The sequence below is a fragment of the Callorhinus ursinus genome, unplaced genomic scaffold, assembly GCF_003265705.2.
Source record: "Callorhinus ursinus isolate GAN/ISIS: 27379988/994484 unplaced genomic scaffold, GSC_fseal_2.0 scaffold4, whole genome shotgun sequence".
Lineage (NCBI taxonomy): Eukaryota > Metazoa > Chordata > Mammalia > Carnivora > Otariidae > Callorhinus > Callorhinus ursinus.
The window spans coordinates 129,683,110-129,702,394 of NW_027397066.1; the positions used below are offsets into that span (position 1 = coordinate 129,683,110).

The following is a 19,285-nucleotide window of genomic DNA, read 5'->3' on the forward strand; positions in this document are numbered from 1 at the left end:
TTGGCAATGATTTCTTGGATATGACAGTAAAAATACAGGCAACCAAAGCAAAAGTAGATGAATGGGCCCTCATCAAAATGAAAAGCTACCACACAACAAAAGAAACCATCAACAGAGTGAAAAGGCAACCTATGGAAAGGGAGAAAATATCTGCAAACTCTTTATGTGGTAATGAGTTAATATCCAAAATATATAAGGTACTCCTTCAAGTCAATAGCAAAAAAAAAAAAATTTTTTTTTCAAAAGATGCTCAACATCGTTGATCATCAGGGAAATACAAATCAAAACCACAATGAGATATCACCTCACACCAGTTAGGATGGCTGCTATAAAACAAAACCCAGAAAATAATAAGTGTTGGTGAAGATATGAAGAAATTGGAATCCTTGGACACTGTTGGTGGTGTTACAAAATGGTGTAGCCACTATGGAACACAGTATAAAATTTCCTCTAAAAATTAAAATTAGAGCTGTCATATGATCCAGAAATCCAACTGGGTGTATATCCAGAGAACTGGAAACAGGATCTCAAAGAGATGTCTGCACACCCATGTTCACTGCAATGTTATTTACAATAGCCAAGAGATAGAAACAACCTAAATGTCCTTCGATGGATGAGTGGATAAAGAAATGTAGTATACACATACAGCAAATATTATTCAGCCTTTAAAAAGAAGGAAACCCTGGGGCACCTGGGTGGCTCAGTCGGTTGAGTGACCAACTCTTGGTTTTGGTTCAGGTCATGATCTCAGGGTCTTGGGCTCCACCCTCAGTGGGGAGTTTGCTTGAGAGTCTCTCCCTTTCCCTCTGTCCTTCTCCCCCACCCCCCACCAGCTCACTCCCTCTTTCTCTCTCAAATAAATAAATCTTTATTTTTTAAGAAGGAAATCCTGTCATAGGCACTGATGAACCTTGATTTTATAAATGAACCAGTCACAAAAAGACAAATACTTTATGACTCCACTTACATGAGGCATCTAAAGTAGCCATACCCTTAGAAGCTGAAAGTAGAGTGGCAGTTGCTAGGGGCTGGAAGGATCGAAATGATTTGTTGTCCAATGAGTATAGCATTTTAGTTTTAAAAGATGAAAATGTTCTAGAAATCCATTGCACAATGATGGGCCTACCATTATCACTACTGTACTGTGCACTTAAAAAAATGGTTATTTATGATGGTGAATTTTATGTCTTGTGTTTCTTACCACAATAAAAAAAGGAAGAAAAGTTGATTTTTCCCTCCTACCTTCCCATCATCAAAAATGACTGAACATATGTTACTAAAGCTTTCCAAAAAATTCACCCCTGGGATGAGACAAAGCATGGAAAATCTCAAAACAAATAATTTTCCATAATTTGTGAACAGATGAAAACCATGTTTTAAAACATAAATGGTATGAAATCTTGAACACATTTGCTTTTGTGAACACCTACGGAAATAATAGAGGAAGCTATACAAAGTGCTTATTGCCCTTTTATGAGCTTTAGGAAAAGAGAGATGTGGAAGAAAACCAATATAGAAACGAGAAGTAAACAAAATTAAGTCTGAAATGTATTTTTAATGGGATTACAGACTTTAGTGGCCAACTTTTTTAAAAGGAGGATTATCTATAAATGGATTCAATCCTTTGAAATTCATTCATAACAACTTAGAGAAAAGCAGGTGCTAAAGTGATCCCTTGATCTGTTCTGACTACCCCTTTTTGTGATTTACAGACTATTTAAAGCATGAGGTTGAAAATTTTCAGTGTTGCTTCAACGTTGGATCAGACTCCAAATCTTGTCTGCAGACCCAATGCTGCTAGTCTCCCCTCATTTGCTAGTGATTCCCTCTCTAGTCTGTATCCCTAGGTTCATGACCAGACTTCAAATTCCCTTCATTTTTAAGAGCTAGCCTTTTTCTCCTTTGCAGCTCCCAAGTCAGCCAGAATCCAGAGCCTGCCAGTGTCCAGAGAGAAAGGCTGCACAATTTTTCTATACGAGTGATTCTCGACTTTGGTTGTTAGATACCCGGCACATTTCCAATTACTTCAAGAAACAATGCAAATGTCTCCCAAAAAATCTTAAAAATATGCTTTACTTAGATTAAAGAGAGGCCTTTTAAGATGTTGTTAGCTGCCACATAATGAGTACTATACTAAACTATTTCAATGATTCCATTTGACTGTCACAGCTTTATGGAGACGTATTGCTGTCCTTAAAAGACATAAATCTGAAACCAGGGCTCAACATCCAGAAATAATAGATACTAATTGAAAACAAAAAGGAAAGAGAGGAAATCCTGATATTTCTAAGTGTTTTATTCTGTTTTTTTACTGAAAGATAAATGACATTTCTTGGTAAACTTTACAGTGCTATCAATCACAAATGTCCAAATCTCTTCCAGCTTTCAAAAACAGAACAAAATGCCCCTGTGATCTTCAGGACTCTTCAAGCCATTGCCACGTTCCTTTGTCACCCTTCAAGGCCAAGCTTTGTGGAAACAGACTGAATCCCTCACCCCCAATTTGCTCTGCGCTTCCCTGTACTTTGGCTTCTAAAATAAAGTTCTAGACACTTCATTCTCCTACTGTTCCCAATCTTCTCTGAAGTTACTAAATTCTATTTGGCTGCACACAGTTTCTGGAAGCAGCCACAGCTGACTCTGGAGTGCATTTAGGTGGTCTCAGCTCCTGGTCTCTATTCTTGGCCAAATCCTGAACTTGGCCAAACACCAGAGCAAAGTTATTCTTCAGACTCTCCCAGCCCCTGATGTGGCTAATTGTGTCATTTTCTCTTATTGTCTTATCCTTTATATTTGATGCATGGACTTAATTTTTTAAAGAAATGCCTTCCTTTCTACCATGTTCTTACCTCCTGACACCAAGATGACATCTGAAGACCATGTCAGGTAACACTCCCCAACTCCATGGATGAGAGGTTCTTTGAGTGCTGGGGGACAGCCCACTTGGGGACAGGCCTCCGACAGGCCTCCAACGGTGCTAGCTGTCACCTTTCAGTCCTTATCTTACCTAATCTCTGCTGCAAGTTAGTAGTTGTTGACCACTTCCTGCTTCTTGAATGTGTCACTTTCCTGTTGCTCTAACACCACCCTCCCAGGAATTGTCAGTGGTGCCCCTGCCTGCCCCTCCACCTGTCTCTTTGGTAGATGCATTACTTCAACCTCTGTAAAACATTGCCATTACTTTGAATTTCTTCCAGGCCTTCTCTCTACCCCTGTCCTTGGCCTGCATGCATAATTATGTTGGAGTTTCTACCAATTCACAATGTCTGGTGTATCTTCAAAAATCTCATTTAATTGGCTGGAGGTTGTGGATGTCTAGGTAGCAGTAATTTTTAAAAGCTCCCCAGGTATCTCTATGGTGATTTACCATGTGGATTACCACAGCATCCTCCTAATTCCGATCTCTCCCCAGGCCTTCACAAGACATCCAAAGTCAGCTAGATATAAAAGCTGTTTTGGCACTCTTTTGGTAATTTAAAGGTCATCAACGTCACCCTGGAAAGCTCACGAGAGCCTCTCTAACTGTTTAGGATTAACAAGCAACTGTCTGATTATGAGCTTGTCTTCCCTGTGTCCTTTGTCCTAGAAAGAGAGACCGGGTCATCCTGGCATGACTGTTGTAATCCACATGGTGATCCTAGTTCTTCATATACATAAAAACTGACATTCTGGCCTACATATCAGGCTCTTTCATATTGGTTAGTAAGTCCCAACACTGGGGGAAGAACTCCCTGGTTTGTATATAAGATGTGGTCTTGAGCCTATAATGGCTGAGGCCCAGATGTGAGACTGGGGTTAATTTGCAAAGATGAAAGCTGCCTTATGAAGTATTTATATTTTTTAAAAATTTATTTTATTTATTTTAGAGAGAGACAAACAGAGAGAGCATGAGAGAAGGGGCAGGCAGAGGGAGAGGGAGAGAATCTCAAGCAGACTCCGAGCTGAGCATGGAGCCCGATGTGGGGCTCGATCTCAGGACCCTGAGATGATGACCTGAGCTGAAACCAAGAGTCAAGGCTTAACCAACTCAGCCACCCAGGCACCCCAAGGTGTTTATCTCCTTCTGAGACAGGCTGACCCCGCCTAAGGCATTCTTCTCTATCTCCTCCAGAGCTCTCTTAGTGGGAGGAAAGGTGAGGAAATTCTAATGGCTGGTTAGATAGCACTCACGCCAACGAGTTTCATTCCAAATATGAGACTGGCCTTAAATAAAATAATGAAAAAGGGATGACAGGTAATAATTGCTTCTCTTTTCTTCATGATCATAAAAATGTATATGTTGGTCCCTGTTTCAAAGTTGTGGATGGCATAGATTATGGGAACTCTTCCCATAACTTCCACAGTTATGGGAACTTTGTCACCTTAAGAAGTATAACTGTTATCTTGTTTGGAGACAGAAGGGAGCAGAATGGAATAATAGGGTTTTACACACCACAAGTATTTCACTGTTGTTATAGAATTGCTGTGTAATAACTGGTTGCTCTGGTAGGAGTTTATACCCAGTGAACTTGAGAGATTTCAGTAAAGGATTTGAGACAGAAGGAGGATAGCAATAAGAACAGTAAAAACAATGACTAGCACACTATATGACCTCATTTAGTCCTTACAGCAGCCCTGTGAGGAAATCATTACCCTGTCCACTTTATAGGAGGAGAAAGAGAGCTTGTTCCCTGTGAGTATGACCCACTCAGCTATATTACCTGCTCTCACACCATACTCCACATCCATGTGTCCAGCTTACCAAGAGCCAAAATTTACTAGATCAATTGCCAAAGGGCCAGAAGAAGGGGTTGTCCTCTGAACCATCAAGATCAGATTTGTTTGATACAAAATTAAATATACATACTTGACTAGTTAGAATGCCCCCATGGATCACGTTTTAATTTTATTTCAAGATTTTTAAGGTCTGAGTATTTACTTTTAACCACAGCATCCATACAATCCATAACTTCATTTTTCCCCCTCATGGTAACTAAAGGAAATACATGAAGTTGTGACTAGTCCATGCTGGGGACTGTGACTGCTGATTCAGCCTCATCAGGATACCCAAAGCATTGGGAGTGAAACAAGAAATAAATGCTGGCTTCTAGAAGGTTCATTTAAATTGTTTAATGGATTGAAACACCACAGACAACCAAGAGGTTTATTTTTCGCTTCAAAAAATTCAGGACAGTTAGATTTCCCCTCACCTGGGTTGAAGAGGAACAGTGGCAAGAGTAAAGAGAGGGGAATCACTTGGATTTCAAGTCTCTCTCCTGTTGCTGTACAGGCAGCCTCTCCCTTACAGGCGAATGGTATCCTGTAGAGTGACTCTTTCTGTGAGTAGGGGAACTTACCATGGCCAACTCTTAAAGAGATTTTACCTGTCAAAGAGCTGCTTTTCAAATGGGAACTATATACTGAACTATTTATCATTTTAAACAGTTGATTTTAAGTCTAATGTTGTCAGGAGGTGAATGAAATGTTGGTTATTATTTTTTAAGATTTTTATTTATTTGTCAGAGAGAGAGAGAGAGAGCGCGCACAAGCAGGGGGAATGGCAGGCAGAGAGAGAAGCAGACTTCGCACCAAACAGGGAGCCCGATGTGGGACTCGATCCCAGGACCCTGGGATCATGACCTGAGCCAAAGGCAGATGCTTAACCAACTGAGCCACCCAGGCATCCCAGATGAATGCAATGTAAATCAAGACTCAAACCTGTGGGCTTTCCAAGAAAGAAATGTTAAACAAATACAAATACATTGGAGTTATTTGTTTTAACTTTTCATTTTCTTAAAAGAATATTGAATGTTAAAATTAGTTTGGGGTGATGAAAATTTATGATAATACAAAAAATAATTCATTCAGGATGTCAAGTGATACCTACTGATAGGATATTTGAGTAACCCACAGAAAATTTAAACCTCCAACAAGCACATATTTTTCATTTGAAAATAAAATTAAAAATTGAAGACATATTTGGGAGGAAATAATCCTGGAAGCTACAAAATGTTATTAAATAATTTATATCAAGGCCATTCTAGCACTAATCAATGGATTTACAGTCTTTTAAAACCACTGGAATTCAAAAGCAAAACAAACAAAAAAAATCACCTTCTGGTGTCTAGAATATGATCTGGCAGTCTGAACTGAATTCGGGTTGAGGCAAAGTTTTGGCCAGCTTGAAATATCAATCAATACGTTATGCACCTTGACACTGTTTTTCACAGGAGGTTAGGAAATCCTGCCGAGCCAGGTGTAGGTTAGTTGCTTCTAATCAAATTCAACAGCATACTTCACTGCCACCTTTTCCTTCTCTCTTTCTCCTTCCTATTCGATGCCCAAAGTTTAGCTTCTCTCTCAATGTAGACTTTATGCTTCACTCATGTCATAGTTATTTTCACAGCGAGGTCCCAATCCGTTGCTTCAGATGTCTTGAAATGTATAGTTACCAGAATGTTTATGGATTCCACATGATCGTAGTACTGCCCAAGTATTTCTAGTTGTCTTTATGTGTAAGATTTAATAAATAGATTTTTAGAGCCTTCAGTTCTATTAAAAAGTAACAGTCAAATTTAATTTAGTAATTCTAAATACAAGAGGATTAAGAAGGACAACTCTGACCAGGGGTGAAAAAAACACAGTGATGTGGAGAGCAGGATGAAGGCTTCCCATCCATTTATTCATTAGCTTTCCTGACTGAATCTCTAACAGGAGACTCACCTTCAGAAGTGAGAAAGTAATTTGGTCTTCACTGTCTTCTGCCCTCGCTTTTTATCTCAGACTAGGTTACTCTTAACCATATTGATTAATCCAACTGTGATGGCTTCGAGTAGACTGAAGGTGTACAGATTTAATGAGATGCTGCCTGAGTGATGGGCAACAGGCTAAAATCAAGGTCATTTCCTGCCATAATGGTTGCCTCCTATCAACAGAGTGAACCTGTGACATACCAGTGAATGGCACATGGTGAAAATGAAAATAGGTGCAAATCTTGCACTCCCATAGCAGTTTTTATTAGTGTGATTTTAATTCACTCCTGAATTCAACAACAAATATTATACTTACTAATCCATAACTTAATTTCATCTTGAAATGCTTTCTTTGGGGTGCCTTCGATATTGACTTTTACTTAGGTTTAATTCTATAAACAAGTTGATCCTGGGTGAGCTGAGAAAGAATATTCTAACAATTAGGGAAAGCCCACGCACATTACTTAATATTTAGAAATGTCATTCACTAATGTCACAAGCATGATAACAATGATGATGTCCTTGCTAATTCTTTTGAGGAGTAATATATTTAATGCCTATTACTCTGCCAAATTTATACTGGATGTGAATGTTCACTAGTAGTGGTTGGAAACCCTATTATGTGAAGGACGACTGACTGAATTAAAGAAGGGGAAACTACTTGAGGAAAAGTCAAAGTCCCCTCCAGTGTTCTGCTAGTCCTTGGACCTCCTTTCTTACTATTCTTGCCCTTGCTTACTCTGCTCCGGTCACACAGTCCTCTTTGCTGTTCATTGAACAAACCAGGAAGGGTACCACTACATTTTCCCTTTTTTTTTTCCCCTGAAATACCCTACCCGCAAATATACTGTCTTCTCTCTTGAGGTCTTTGCCCAAATGTGCCTGCTCCATGATGCCCTCCCTTACCTACTATTTGTCACCATCTAAATATAGTTATTTATTGGGTTCTTTGACACTGTCCTTCTATCTCTGCTAGAATGTAAGCCTCATAAGGGTAAGTTCACTAATATATCCCAGTAGAAAAGTATCTGGCACTTGATAGTCATTAAAGAAAAATGCATGGAAGGAGCAAATAAAATATCTGAAGAGTGACTGCGTAGTGGAGTGCTTCAGAGGGCAGAACGAGATTTATGAAGAGACAGAATGGAGGCAGAGTTAGGTTCCACATATGAATGACTTCCCAAATGAAGAGATTTTCCAACATTGCCCTGCAGTCAAATCCCCTGCAGAGCTTGTTAAAAACAATTCCTGGACCCCAGACCTAATGAGGCAGAACCTCCACGGGTGGGTTACAGATCATTTGTTTCACGCCCAATTTCAAGAACCACCCTTCTAAACTCTCAGTCACCAAAATATTCAAGGAGAGACGGAAAGACCGAGTGTCAAGGATGTTTAGAGAAATGTTCATATTTGCACTGCAGACGAAGGCTGGGCTCAAAGATTCTGTAATTTTTAAAAAGATTTTACTTATTTATTTGACAGATACAGAGAGAGAGAGAGAGGGAGAGAGAGAGAACAAGCAGGGGGAGCAGCAGAGGGAGAGGGAGAAGCAGGCTCCCCGCTGAGCAGGGAGCCCGATGCAGGGCTCGATCCCAGGATGGAGGGATCATGACCTGAGCCAAAGGCAGACACTTAACTGACTGACCCAGGAGCCCCAAAGATTCTGTAATTTTATCAGATCAATTTCAAGATTGATTAATGTGCTGTATTTTGTGCTATATACTTTAGAAAACGTTAATTTTACTTTCCATCAGGCTCTGCTCTGGTGTTAGAATGAATACCTCTTAAGAGTAATAGCAATACAGCTCTAAGGAATATCTCATCTGTCTAACATTTGTTTAACATTTAGCGCTTCTATGGAAGTCTCATTACACATAAGAATGTAAGTTGGAAATTTCTGACTTAGTTTGGAAGTCACTATTATTTCATTTAATGCAGATAATGGCAATTGACTCTTAATTATGTTTAGAATCAATGAGAGGCCTTCTGAGGAAGCAACCTATGGGATAACCATAATTCCAAAAAGGGTCAAAGTCACGTTAATAATCTGCAACTGAAAACAACCCTGATTTAATATTCAGTATTAAACTGAATATTCTCTTTTCATAGAGAAGGCAGTATAACATGTATAACATAGATATTTTCACTATGAAATGAATAAACTGATTTCAGAAAAATGCAGGTTGTCTTTTAAATAACGGCTTCTGTAGGTACGGAGAAAGTGAAATTGAATCCTGACAAAATGACAAAATGCAAACAAAACTGCCATGAGCAGGTGCACAGCGCACAGCGCACCTTTAGCAACCAAGCTCTCCCTCTTCGAGTCCATGTGCTTCGCCTGGTGGATGGAAAGAAATCAGGAGATTCATCTCTCCACTCTCTAGTTAGATGTAATTACCCAGGTCAAATGTCTTTCAATTTACAAGTATCTATAAGGAAGTTTTTTCGCTTTGGGGTTAGAAAGATAATTAAAACTGATTTTTTATTTACATTTCCCATTATGGCATAAATGTAAGGAAGTAATTGGAAAAGAATCTAGTGTTATTAGGAAAAACAGTTACTGTTCACAGAAGCCTGGTCTGAGCTGCGCTGAATTCTTTGAGTATCACATATTATGGCACTGTGTGAAAGCCACTGCAGATGGTATCAAAATGAATAATGATACTAGTATTAGTAGTTTCTATTTATTCCATGCTTACTACGTGTCAGACGCTGTTTTAAGTGCTTTATGTGAACTGGCTTATTTAGCCCCCAGAACCTAATGAGGTAGGCACAATTCTTATTCCTACCTTATGGATTAGGAAACTGAGGCTCAGACAAATCCAGTTGCCCAAGGAGGCACAGTGGCTTACTTCGGATTTAAACTCAGGCAGAGCCCAAGCATTTAACCACAACATACCTCCTCTTTTATTGTACTTCTAAGAAAATACTTTAGGAAATGTACACTTGTTAAGGAATTCAGATACATTTAAATAAAGGGGTTTTTTTTTTGAGGTTGTAAACCTTTATTAACTGAAACTTCAAAAACCCTAAATGATTTATTTTTCAGTATTTTTATGATTTGTTGTCATTAAAAGTTTGTGTGTGTATGTGTGTGTGTATTTTACTGTATTTGAAGGTACTGTTTTAATACTGCACTATGGATGAACATTGGCATACCAAAAATTGGCTGAACTCAGAAATTTGTGACTGAATCCGCAATAGCACTCTTGTTGTATAATCCTTAGTTTTAAGCATTTTGCCCAAACAGGTACAATATATAAAAACTTGAGGGGACACTCACCTGCATCACAATTTTCGGTCACAGTCGCTTTATAGAGATAGTGGCTGAAGGAAATCTTTACATCTTCTCCTTCCATGTGAACGACTAAGAGGCCAGTGGTCGTCCTAGCTGGAACCCCCTGGTCCCTAACTTTTAACTGCAGCCAGATTGGAAAATATTCAGAAGATGGGCGGTGCCGAAGCTGAACTTCTCCTGTATATTTATCAATAGAAAACATTGACTGGGTCTCTGCAAAACTAAAAATGACAGTTCCATTGGGTCCCAAGTCAGGGTCACTGGCTGTCAGAATGGCAGTTGTCTGGTTAATAGGCGACTGGGGAGAAAGAAAAATCTCCAAGGGGTTCTGTGCCCAAACTGGGTCATTGTCATTTACATCCGTGACATGTACTTCTATAATGACCGTGGTGCTTCTTGAGCCCTGGACACTACAGTCTCTGGCCACAGCCCTAAATGTATGCTGAGATCTGGCTTCTCGGTCCAGCGTGTGGCGGGTTCTCAATGTACCTGCCACGGCATCAATGGTGAATGCACTAGAAGCCTCATCCACCAGAAGATACTCAGTTTGTCCATTCAGACCTTCATCCTTATCCACGGCAGACAGCACGAGAACCACTGTTCCCACTTGAGCATCTTCTCTCACGGAGGCCCGGTAATGCAGCATGGGGAAGGACGGGCCATGGTCATTGTCATCCAAAACTCTAACCTGCAACTGCGCTAGAGAGCTCCTCGGTGGATCCCCCAGATCAGAGCACAGGATGACTAGGGTAATATTGCTGACTTGCTCCCGGTCCAAAGCGCGAGTGGTTGAGAGTTCTCCTGATGTTTCATTAATAGCAAAGTATTCATCCGTATTTCCATCTGTTAAAGAAAACACATTCAAATTCAAAACTCATTGGAACTGAAGAAGTAGCAGCCCTTTGCTAGCTATATATACATAGACATATGATTCATATATATGTATATGTGATATATATCAGTCATATATATGATGAGACATATATATATATATAGGATTCATTCATTCAACAAATATTTATTTCATGAATATTACATCCTAGCACTTTTGTAAGTATTGAGGATATAACAGTGAACATGATAAAGTCCCTGCCCTCATGAAACCTCTATTATCAGGGGATAAACAGAATAATATAATTCAATATTTCTCTTAATTCAAATAATTAAAACACTTGCTTTGACTGATTTGCAGCAATATGGATTTTTGTGTATGCATTTACAACTTTTTATATTCATACATTTTTCCTCTTGAGATAATTGAAATGTATGTTTTATTTGAAATAAAACAATACCAGGCAGGGATAAGAAACAGGATATAATGTCCATTTTTAGATATCAATAAAAAATTAACAGGTTGATAGTAGTATTGTGGATGCAGTGAGATTCTCTTCCACATTCCCATGTACCTTGTGCATGACTCATAACACTTCTCTAAGAGATAGGGGAACACTTGTCTGTTTCTTCCCTAACATAAGGAATGATGAGGTTTTAGTCTTCTCTGTATCCTCCAAAAAAAAACCCTTCCCTTTACTCTTGCCCATGGTACCAAGCAGAATCAAAGTTAAACCTGAACGCAGAGACAAAAAACCTTCAAAGATATTTTAAAGTCATCCTAAAAATTAGGAAAAATACAGTTCAGTGACTTATTGGCCATATCTTGGATGAGGGGCATATTCTTGGATGAAGCACACTATTCCAAATAGAGTGGGATCAGTGTGCCTGGGTGGCTCAGTCAGTTAAGCGTCTGCCTTTGGCTCAGCTCATGATCCCAGTGTCCTGGGATCGAGCCCCAGCAGGGAGCCTGCTTCTCCCTCTCCCTCTGCTGCTCCCCCTGCTTGTACTCTCTCTCTCTCTCTAATAAATAAAATAAAATTAAATTAAATTAAATTAAATTAAATTAAATTAAATACTGAGTGGGAATTTACTGGAGTCTGCCAGCAGCATGTGGGGAAGAAGTAGAACAGCATTCAAGAAAACAACAGTCATAAGCAGTGTTGGGGGCTGAGGAACAGGGACTTGCATTTGTATTTTGTTCATAAAACACAACTAATTTGTACCAAATATAGGGGTGATCAGACAAACCTACATTTCTGTGGCATTTGTCATTGATAAAATGATTCATTCACTCAGCAGACATTTAAGGAGAACCTGCCACATGCCAAGTATGTGCCGGATGCTGGGAATATGAAGGTAGTAAGGCATGATCCCAATCTCCAAGCACTTACAGTCCAGGAGGAATTTGGGTCAGTCCTGGGACATTAAAGTGTGGTGTGAAAATCATACGCACAGAATGCCCAGAAGCATAGAGGAAGGACAGAGTCCTGTGTTAAGATGGGCAGGAATGCTTATTAGAAAGAGTGACATCAAAGCTGGTTCCTAAAGTGGAGGGAGCCAGGCTAAAAGTTTTGGAAAGTGTGTTCTAGGCAGAGGGGAGAGCCTGAGGGAAGTCTTAGGGATGTGAGGACTTAAAGGCTGCAAATGTTTTAGTGTAACTAGGACACGTGGTTCCTTGGGGGTTTGCGCGGAGAGGGCAGGGAGAGGGTTGGCAGCTGGGAAGACGTGAATTTAGAAGATAAGCAGGGGGTTAAATCATGAAGTGCCCTGTGTACACTGCTGAAGAGTCTGCCTTAACATCCTTAGGGAGCTCCTGAAGGATTTTAGAAGAGAAAGGGTCATGAATCACATTTCTGCTTTAGGAGGAGGGCTGAGCAGCAATGCCAAAGCTTGGTTAGAATACAGGAACGTTAGGAGGCTATTACAGTAATCTGCTTGAGCACCAGGGATGTTCTAAATGAAGACATGCATAGAGGAAGTGGACACATCCCAAAGATATTAAGGAGAAAAGTAACAAGGAAGGGATGAAGGATTCATGATGGGGTTTGGTGAAAGAGTGAAGGGCGTTTAGACCAGTTGTGTTTAAAATGAGGTCCGAGTACCCCTGGGGCTATCTGAAGTTTTCTAAGGAGTATCTGGAAACTGGTAGTTTTAAGGTAATTTCCAGAAGCTCAGTTTACATATTCTTATTCCTAAAGTTGTTCTGCCTGAGAAATCACCTAAAATCATGTGAGTTTGTCTTTTCCACATTCCTTTTTTTAAAAGATTTCATTTATCTGAGAGAGAGAGAGAGCATGAGAAGGGGGAGGAACAGAGGGAGGAGAAGCAGGCTCCCTGCTGAGCAAGAAGCCCGATGTGGGAACTCAGTCCCAGGATCCTAGAATCATGACTTGAGGCGAAGGCAGACGCTTAACGGACTGAGCCACCCAGACACACCCTTCCTTAACATTGTTACCTTAGCATCCTCCCTAGTCTATCTCAGAAGTATGGTGCCTTGGCAGGTGGCTTTGCAGGTCCAGAGTGCTTCTGGAAAGATGTCTGAGTCTCTCAGTGTCTGAGAGGACAGGACTCCCAGCTGTGGGCCTGACCCCGCAGGTGCCCTTGGCTTGGCAGGGCCCGTGGGACGGAGGGCAGGTAAGGAGCCTGGCTTGGCCTTGAATGAGAACCTTCCCCTGCCTGGGAAGTTGTCCAGATATATTTTTTAAAAAGTATTTTTTTATTCTATTTGATATATTTTTTAAAGATTTATTTATTCATTTGTTTGAGAGAGAGAATGAGATAGAGAGAGAGCACATGAGAGGGAAGAGGGTCAGAGGGAGAAGCAGACTCCCCGCTGAGCAGGGAGCCCGATGCGGGACTCGATCCCGGGACTCCAGGATCATGACCTGAGCCGAAGGCAGTCGCTCAACCGACTGAGCCACCCAGGCACCCTTTCTATTTGATATCTTTAAAAGGTGATGTAGCCATTTATCTTAACGTGTCAATATTTATGATATTCCAAGAGACACTAGTTAAACTTCTAACAAAAATTTTTAGTCGATTACTTAAAAATATGTGTGTTGGTAATACATGGTTTTTCAAGATTCCACTAAGGGCAAGTTGAGCAAGGTCACCGACAGAGACTGTAGGAGAAGCCAGACTGTGATGGGGGACGGTGTGAAGGAGGTGGTGCTGAGCTGGGGACACACTGGTAATGCAATGCTGTGGGGCACAACAACGGGGTCTCTGAGGTGAAACAATTTGAAATGGGAGGGAAAGATAAGTGGATGTGCCAGGGTGAAAAAAAAAAAGATTAGTGAATATCGGGTCTGGCCTTGCCATTTGAGTTGGCTTTTCTCCTCATGTGCTCCATCTATTTTATCACTCTGTAAATTGTTGAAAGCTGATAACAGTGATTCTTGTCCACAGAAATGCAAATTAATTATGTCTAGTGGAATGTCATTGGTTATTGTCCTGCAGCTAGACCTCGTCTGCATTTCAGAATTCCTTATTTCCTGTGTGTGTGTGTGTGTGCGTGAGTGTGTCCTGGAATTCTCCTTGGACCAATTTTAACATCTTTTTAGTTTGCTCATTAAACAATGACTTAATAAAATAAATAAAAAATCTTCAGCAGTTGTTAATTTTATATTTGTGTGAAAGTCATTATTTTACTTAAAAAAAATGTCCTTTAATGGGACTTAGATCTTCGGATGCAGATAAAGATAGGGAGATATAAGGGTGTCAGCGGTAGCTGAAGATGAGGACTGGATGAAATGACACAGTAAGAGTGTGTCCATGAGCAAAGTAAAAAAAATAAGCACAAAACACCCTGGAAACTCCAGTAAGTCAGAGGACCACCCACAGAACAAGGACATTGGGAAGGCTTGTCTAGAAAGGCAGAAGAAGGATCAGGAGAAAGTGACTTTCTGAAGGCAAGGTGGGACCAAGTGTCCAGGGCATGGTGCACAAAGGCACAAAGCAGTACAATTAAATTAAGAAATGACAGGGATCCACTGGATTTAGCAACAAGATCCTAAGTGTCTTTTTGCAAGGGCAGTTTCAGTGGAATACATATTGTAGCAGGCTAAGAAATGAAAGTAAGGCAAAGACACAGAAACCGGAGTGTACACAATGATTTTTTTAAAATTTTTATTGTTATGTTAATCACCATACATCATTAGTTTTTGATGTAGTGTTCCATGATTCATTGTTTGTGCATAACACCCAGTGCTCCACGCAGAATGTGCCCTCTTTAATACCCATCACCAGGCTAACCCATCCCCCCACCCTCCTCCCCTCTAGAAACCTCAGTTTGTTTTTCAGAGTCCATCGTCTGTACACAATGATTTTTAAGAAGCTTGATTGTGAAGGAAAAGAGACAGTGAAGGGATGCATCTGAGGGAAGTCTTTTTTCAAGATGGCAAGGATTGGTAAATATTGATGGGTAAAACCAGCAGAAGGGGAAACTTTGACTGTATGGGAAAAAGAAGCGAATGAGCAAACCCTGATACAGTGAAGGGGGACGGGTGGCACTCTGGGGATTGTTTGTAATGGGTGCTTGACAAGATAAACACAGAATTTGAGAGTGAGCATTTAGAAAATCTTATACAGACTTGACAGAATAATTTTATGTCTGCATAATATAATAGATTAAAAAAAACTGAGGCTTGCATTGTGTACACCTTTTTGTTTTCTTCCTCACAGTAATTCATATTTATTGTATTTTACAAGAGTTTCAGTGCACAACAGATTGAAAATTAAAAAAAAAAATTCAAACCCTGGTCCTTAATCACAGATCATTTGGAAAGTTCTAGAAAATGAGTGGAGTTTACAAAGGAAAGTACCCAATGCAACAGGTAGAAAAGAAGTAAAATTGGGCTTACTTACACAAGTTAGTTTGAAAGGGTGTCATTCTTCTGGATGAAAGTATGACAATACACATAAACATTTAAAATATATATGCCCTTGGACATGATAACTCCACTTACACTTATCATAAGGAAATAATTGGGTAAGTGTTCAACTGCAACACTTTTATAATAGTAAGACTGCTATTATACTCAATATCTAAAAGACCATAAAAGGGGATGCATGAATTAAGTGATATTTTACATAAGCAGTAAGAAGAGACATCATTAGAAATGCTAACATATGTGTATATTTACTGATATGAAAGATTCACATAGTATATAAAAAATGAGTTTAGGGAGGCCTGGGTGGCTCAGCCGGTTAAGTGACTGTCTTTGGCTTAGGTCACGATCCCAGGGTCCTGGGATCGAGTCCCATACTGGGTTCCTTGATCAGCAGGGACCCTGCTTCTCCCTTTGCCTGCCACTTCCCCTGCTTGTGCTCACTCTCTCTCTCTCTGATTAAAATAAATAAATAAATAAATAATGAGTTTAAAAAATAAGTAACAAGGTAGCATATATAAAGTGTCCAATATATATAAAATTGATGTCTCCATTCACCAAGGTTCATGGAGAAGTGTTCTTCAAAATAATAAATGAGTTACCTCTGCAAGACATAAATTTTTGTGTTACTACTTTTGTTCTTCACAAATATGTACATATTCTATACCAATTATATATCACTTTTATAATCAGGCAAAAAGGCAATAAAGCTATTCTCATTTTAGAGTAATATTTCTCACACAGAAAATGTCACGGGTTCTAGAATTTTTAGCGAATAGAAAGTGATAGCTTTCAGAAGCCAGTCTACCCAAACTGTTTTTACAAGATCTAAAAGCACCTTCTCCCCATCAGATGCAGTCTCTTAAGCATTACTCTCCCCTCAACTCCAATCATTCTATGACATACCAAAAAATCACTTTTTCTTTTAGATGAATAAGAAGATGTGGCTCTCTCCATACAAATGCTAACATTATTTTGTCAGAAATTTTTATGCTTCTGATCCAAAGGGAGCCATATCACAAAATTATCTTCTGGGTAGAAGTTCCTACAGACTCTGATCAAGGGTGTGGTATGGTTGTCGTTCTTAAGTGTTATACTGGTGTTCAGATCTGGGAACTGTCTTATCTCTGTGTCCTCCAGGTTCCATTTAAGAAAAGACTGACAACAACTGCCTTAGGGTCAGGTCATGATCCCCAGGGTCCTGGGATGGAGTCCTAGCATTGGGCTCCCTTCTCTGCAGGAAGCCTGCTTCTCCCTCTGCCACTCCCCGTGCTTGTGTTCCTGCTCTTGCTATTTCTCTCTCTGTCAAATAAATAAATAAAATCTTTAAAATAAAATAAAATAAAAGAGAATTCAGGGTGCCTGAGTGGCTAAGTCGGTTAAGCGTCTATCTTGGGTTCAGGTCATGATCCCAGGGTCCTGGGATGGAGTCCTGCATCGGGCTCCTTGCTCAGAGGGGAGCCTGCTTCTCCCTCTCCCTCTGCCTGCTATTCCACCTGCTTGTGCTCTCTCTCTCTGTGTCAAATAAATAAATAAAATCTTTAAAAAAAAAAAAAAAAGAAAAGAGGGCGCCTGGGTGGCTCAGTCGTTAAGCGTCTGCCTTCGGCTCAGGTCATGGTCCCAGAGTCCTGGGATCAAGTCCCACATCGGGCCCCTTGCTCAGCGGGAAGCCTGCTTCTCCCTCTCCCACTCCCCCTGCTTGTGTTCCCTCTCTCGCTGTGTCTCTCTCTGTCAAATAAATAAAATCTTTAAAAAAAAAAAAAGAAAAGACTGACAAAAGTCTTGTTGGCTCAAAATAATAAGAATATTAGTGTTCATATAAAAGACACAAAAGTAGAAAAAAGTTATATATTCCATCTACACACCCACTAATATTACCACAAAAAATTCACAATAGTTGCAGAGGGGAGATTTAAGAATTTGGAAGCCAGTGGCTCAGGCTGTCTGTGGAAAGGACACACATGGCATCAAATAGCTTTTACTGAGCATGTATTCTGTAGATCCTGCAATAGACACCAAATACAGAATAATCACCAGTGTGTCAACTCAGTCAGTGTCCTGAGGAGAATTTTAGTGGAGAAAATACTTACCAATTACATGATACCTGACAGCTCCATTATTGCCAGAATCCATATCAGAAGCCAAAACAGTGTAGACAACCCCTGGCTCTTGGTTTTCCAGAACCTCAATGTCATGACCGGGGACAATAATCTCTGGTGCATGATCGTTCTCATCTTCTACAGTACAGAGAATTGTTGTGGTGCCAGATAATGAAGGGACTCCTCCATCTCGTACGAGTACTGATGTGAAATAAAAGATGGCATAGATTGTGGCCATAAATTCATGCCTAAAATATATTGCCCCAACTAGACTGCTGCATCAGACCAAACTAACTGGGTAGCACTGGGTCAATAACAGTTTACTAAAGATATTCTACAGAAATGTAAAATTTCACCACTAACCTCCTGCTGCCTACTTTTGATTATACCATAGTCAGGCATCCCTTACCTCGAAGGGTGAAAACTTCCCTAACTTCTCTGTCGAGTATGGTGGTCGTCACTACCTCTCCAGTGTCAGGATTTATCTTGAAGAATCCAGATGACGCCCCTGGCATGATTTCAAATTGAAACTTGGAATTGATTCCTTAAGAAAAATATAAAGAAAAACTTACTAATTATCCCTTTGGAAACCATTTGTCTGTTTTCCTATGAACACGTTAGGCCAGAGATGAGAAAGGCAAGACGTTTAAACAACCTTCAAATTAAGGTAAAACACACACACACACACACACACACACACACACACACACACACACACACCCCCTCTTTTGGCTGTTCTTGCTAAATAAAAGCCTCATGGGCTGAAATGCTTGATTTTCAAAAGTCTTAGGAGACTTCCCCACAGTGAATGCTTAAGATTTTTTCCCTCCCATAAAAAATTTCTTATGAGTGCGCAACCCTACAATATATTCCTAATTACTCCTTCTAACACCCCTGATTGTGATTTAATGACATAATTGTAAGCTTACGGGGCAAATGACAATTTCTGTAGATCGACTTCCTACTCAAAAGCTTGTGCTCAGTTATGGTATTTTGTTTATTCTCCAGCACAGTAGGCAAGCACATAGACTTGCTATATGCATATTTTTGTTTTATTTTCTACTTAGTATTCAGGCTCCTATCTGGAGTGAGAAATGTGGTACCACATTAGCATGCATTTTGAAAACAATGCTTCCCATTTTTTTGTGGTTTCATTTCTTCCCTGAGAAAAGCATCATGTCATTTCCGTCATTGATTATGAAGATCATTCATACCATTAACTTAAATGAGTTTATCGCATGCCGTTGTAGCTTATTTGCACTTTATACAAATTCCTTTCAATTATTTTCCTATCTCCTTTTTTAACCGACAAGAATCTACGAATAGACATAGTACTTAGAATATATGATTTTATACTTCAATAGAAAATGAAATATTATTTTTTGGCCTTAACAACAACAAAACTTCAATTACAAATTCTATCTTGCCAGTCTT

General features: G+C 39.8%; 1 protein-coding gene across 1 annotated transcript in view; it reads right to left on the reverse strand.

Moving 5' to 3' along the window:
- DCHS2 (dachsous cadherin-related 2) overlaps nucleotides 1–19,285 on the reverse strand; it is a 247,011-nt gene that overhangs the window by 40,818 nt on the left and 186,908 nt on the right. The window contains exons 11-13 of the mRNA XM_073892386.1: nucleotides 18,261–18,395; nucleotides 17,843–18,052; nucleotides 10,015–10,872 (exon numbers count right to left, since the gene is read on the reverse strand). Coding sequence (XP_073748487.1) covers nucleotides 10,015–10,872; nucleotides 17,843–18,052; nucleotides 18,261–18,395 — 1,203 coding nt within the window. The remainder of the gene's footprint in view (nucleotides 1–10,014; nucleotides 10,873–17,842; nucleotides 18,053–18,260; nucleotides 18,396–19,285) is intronic.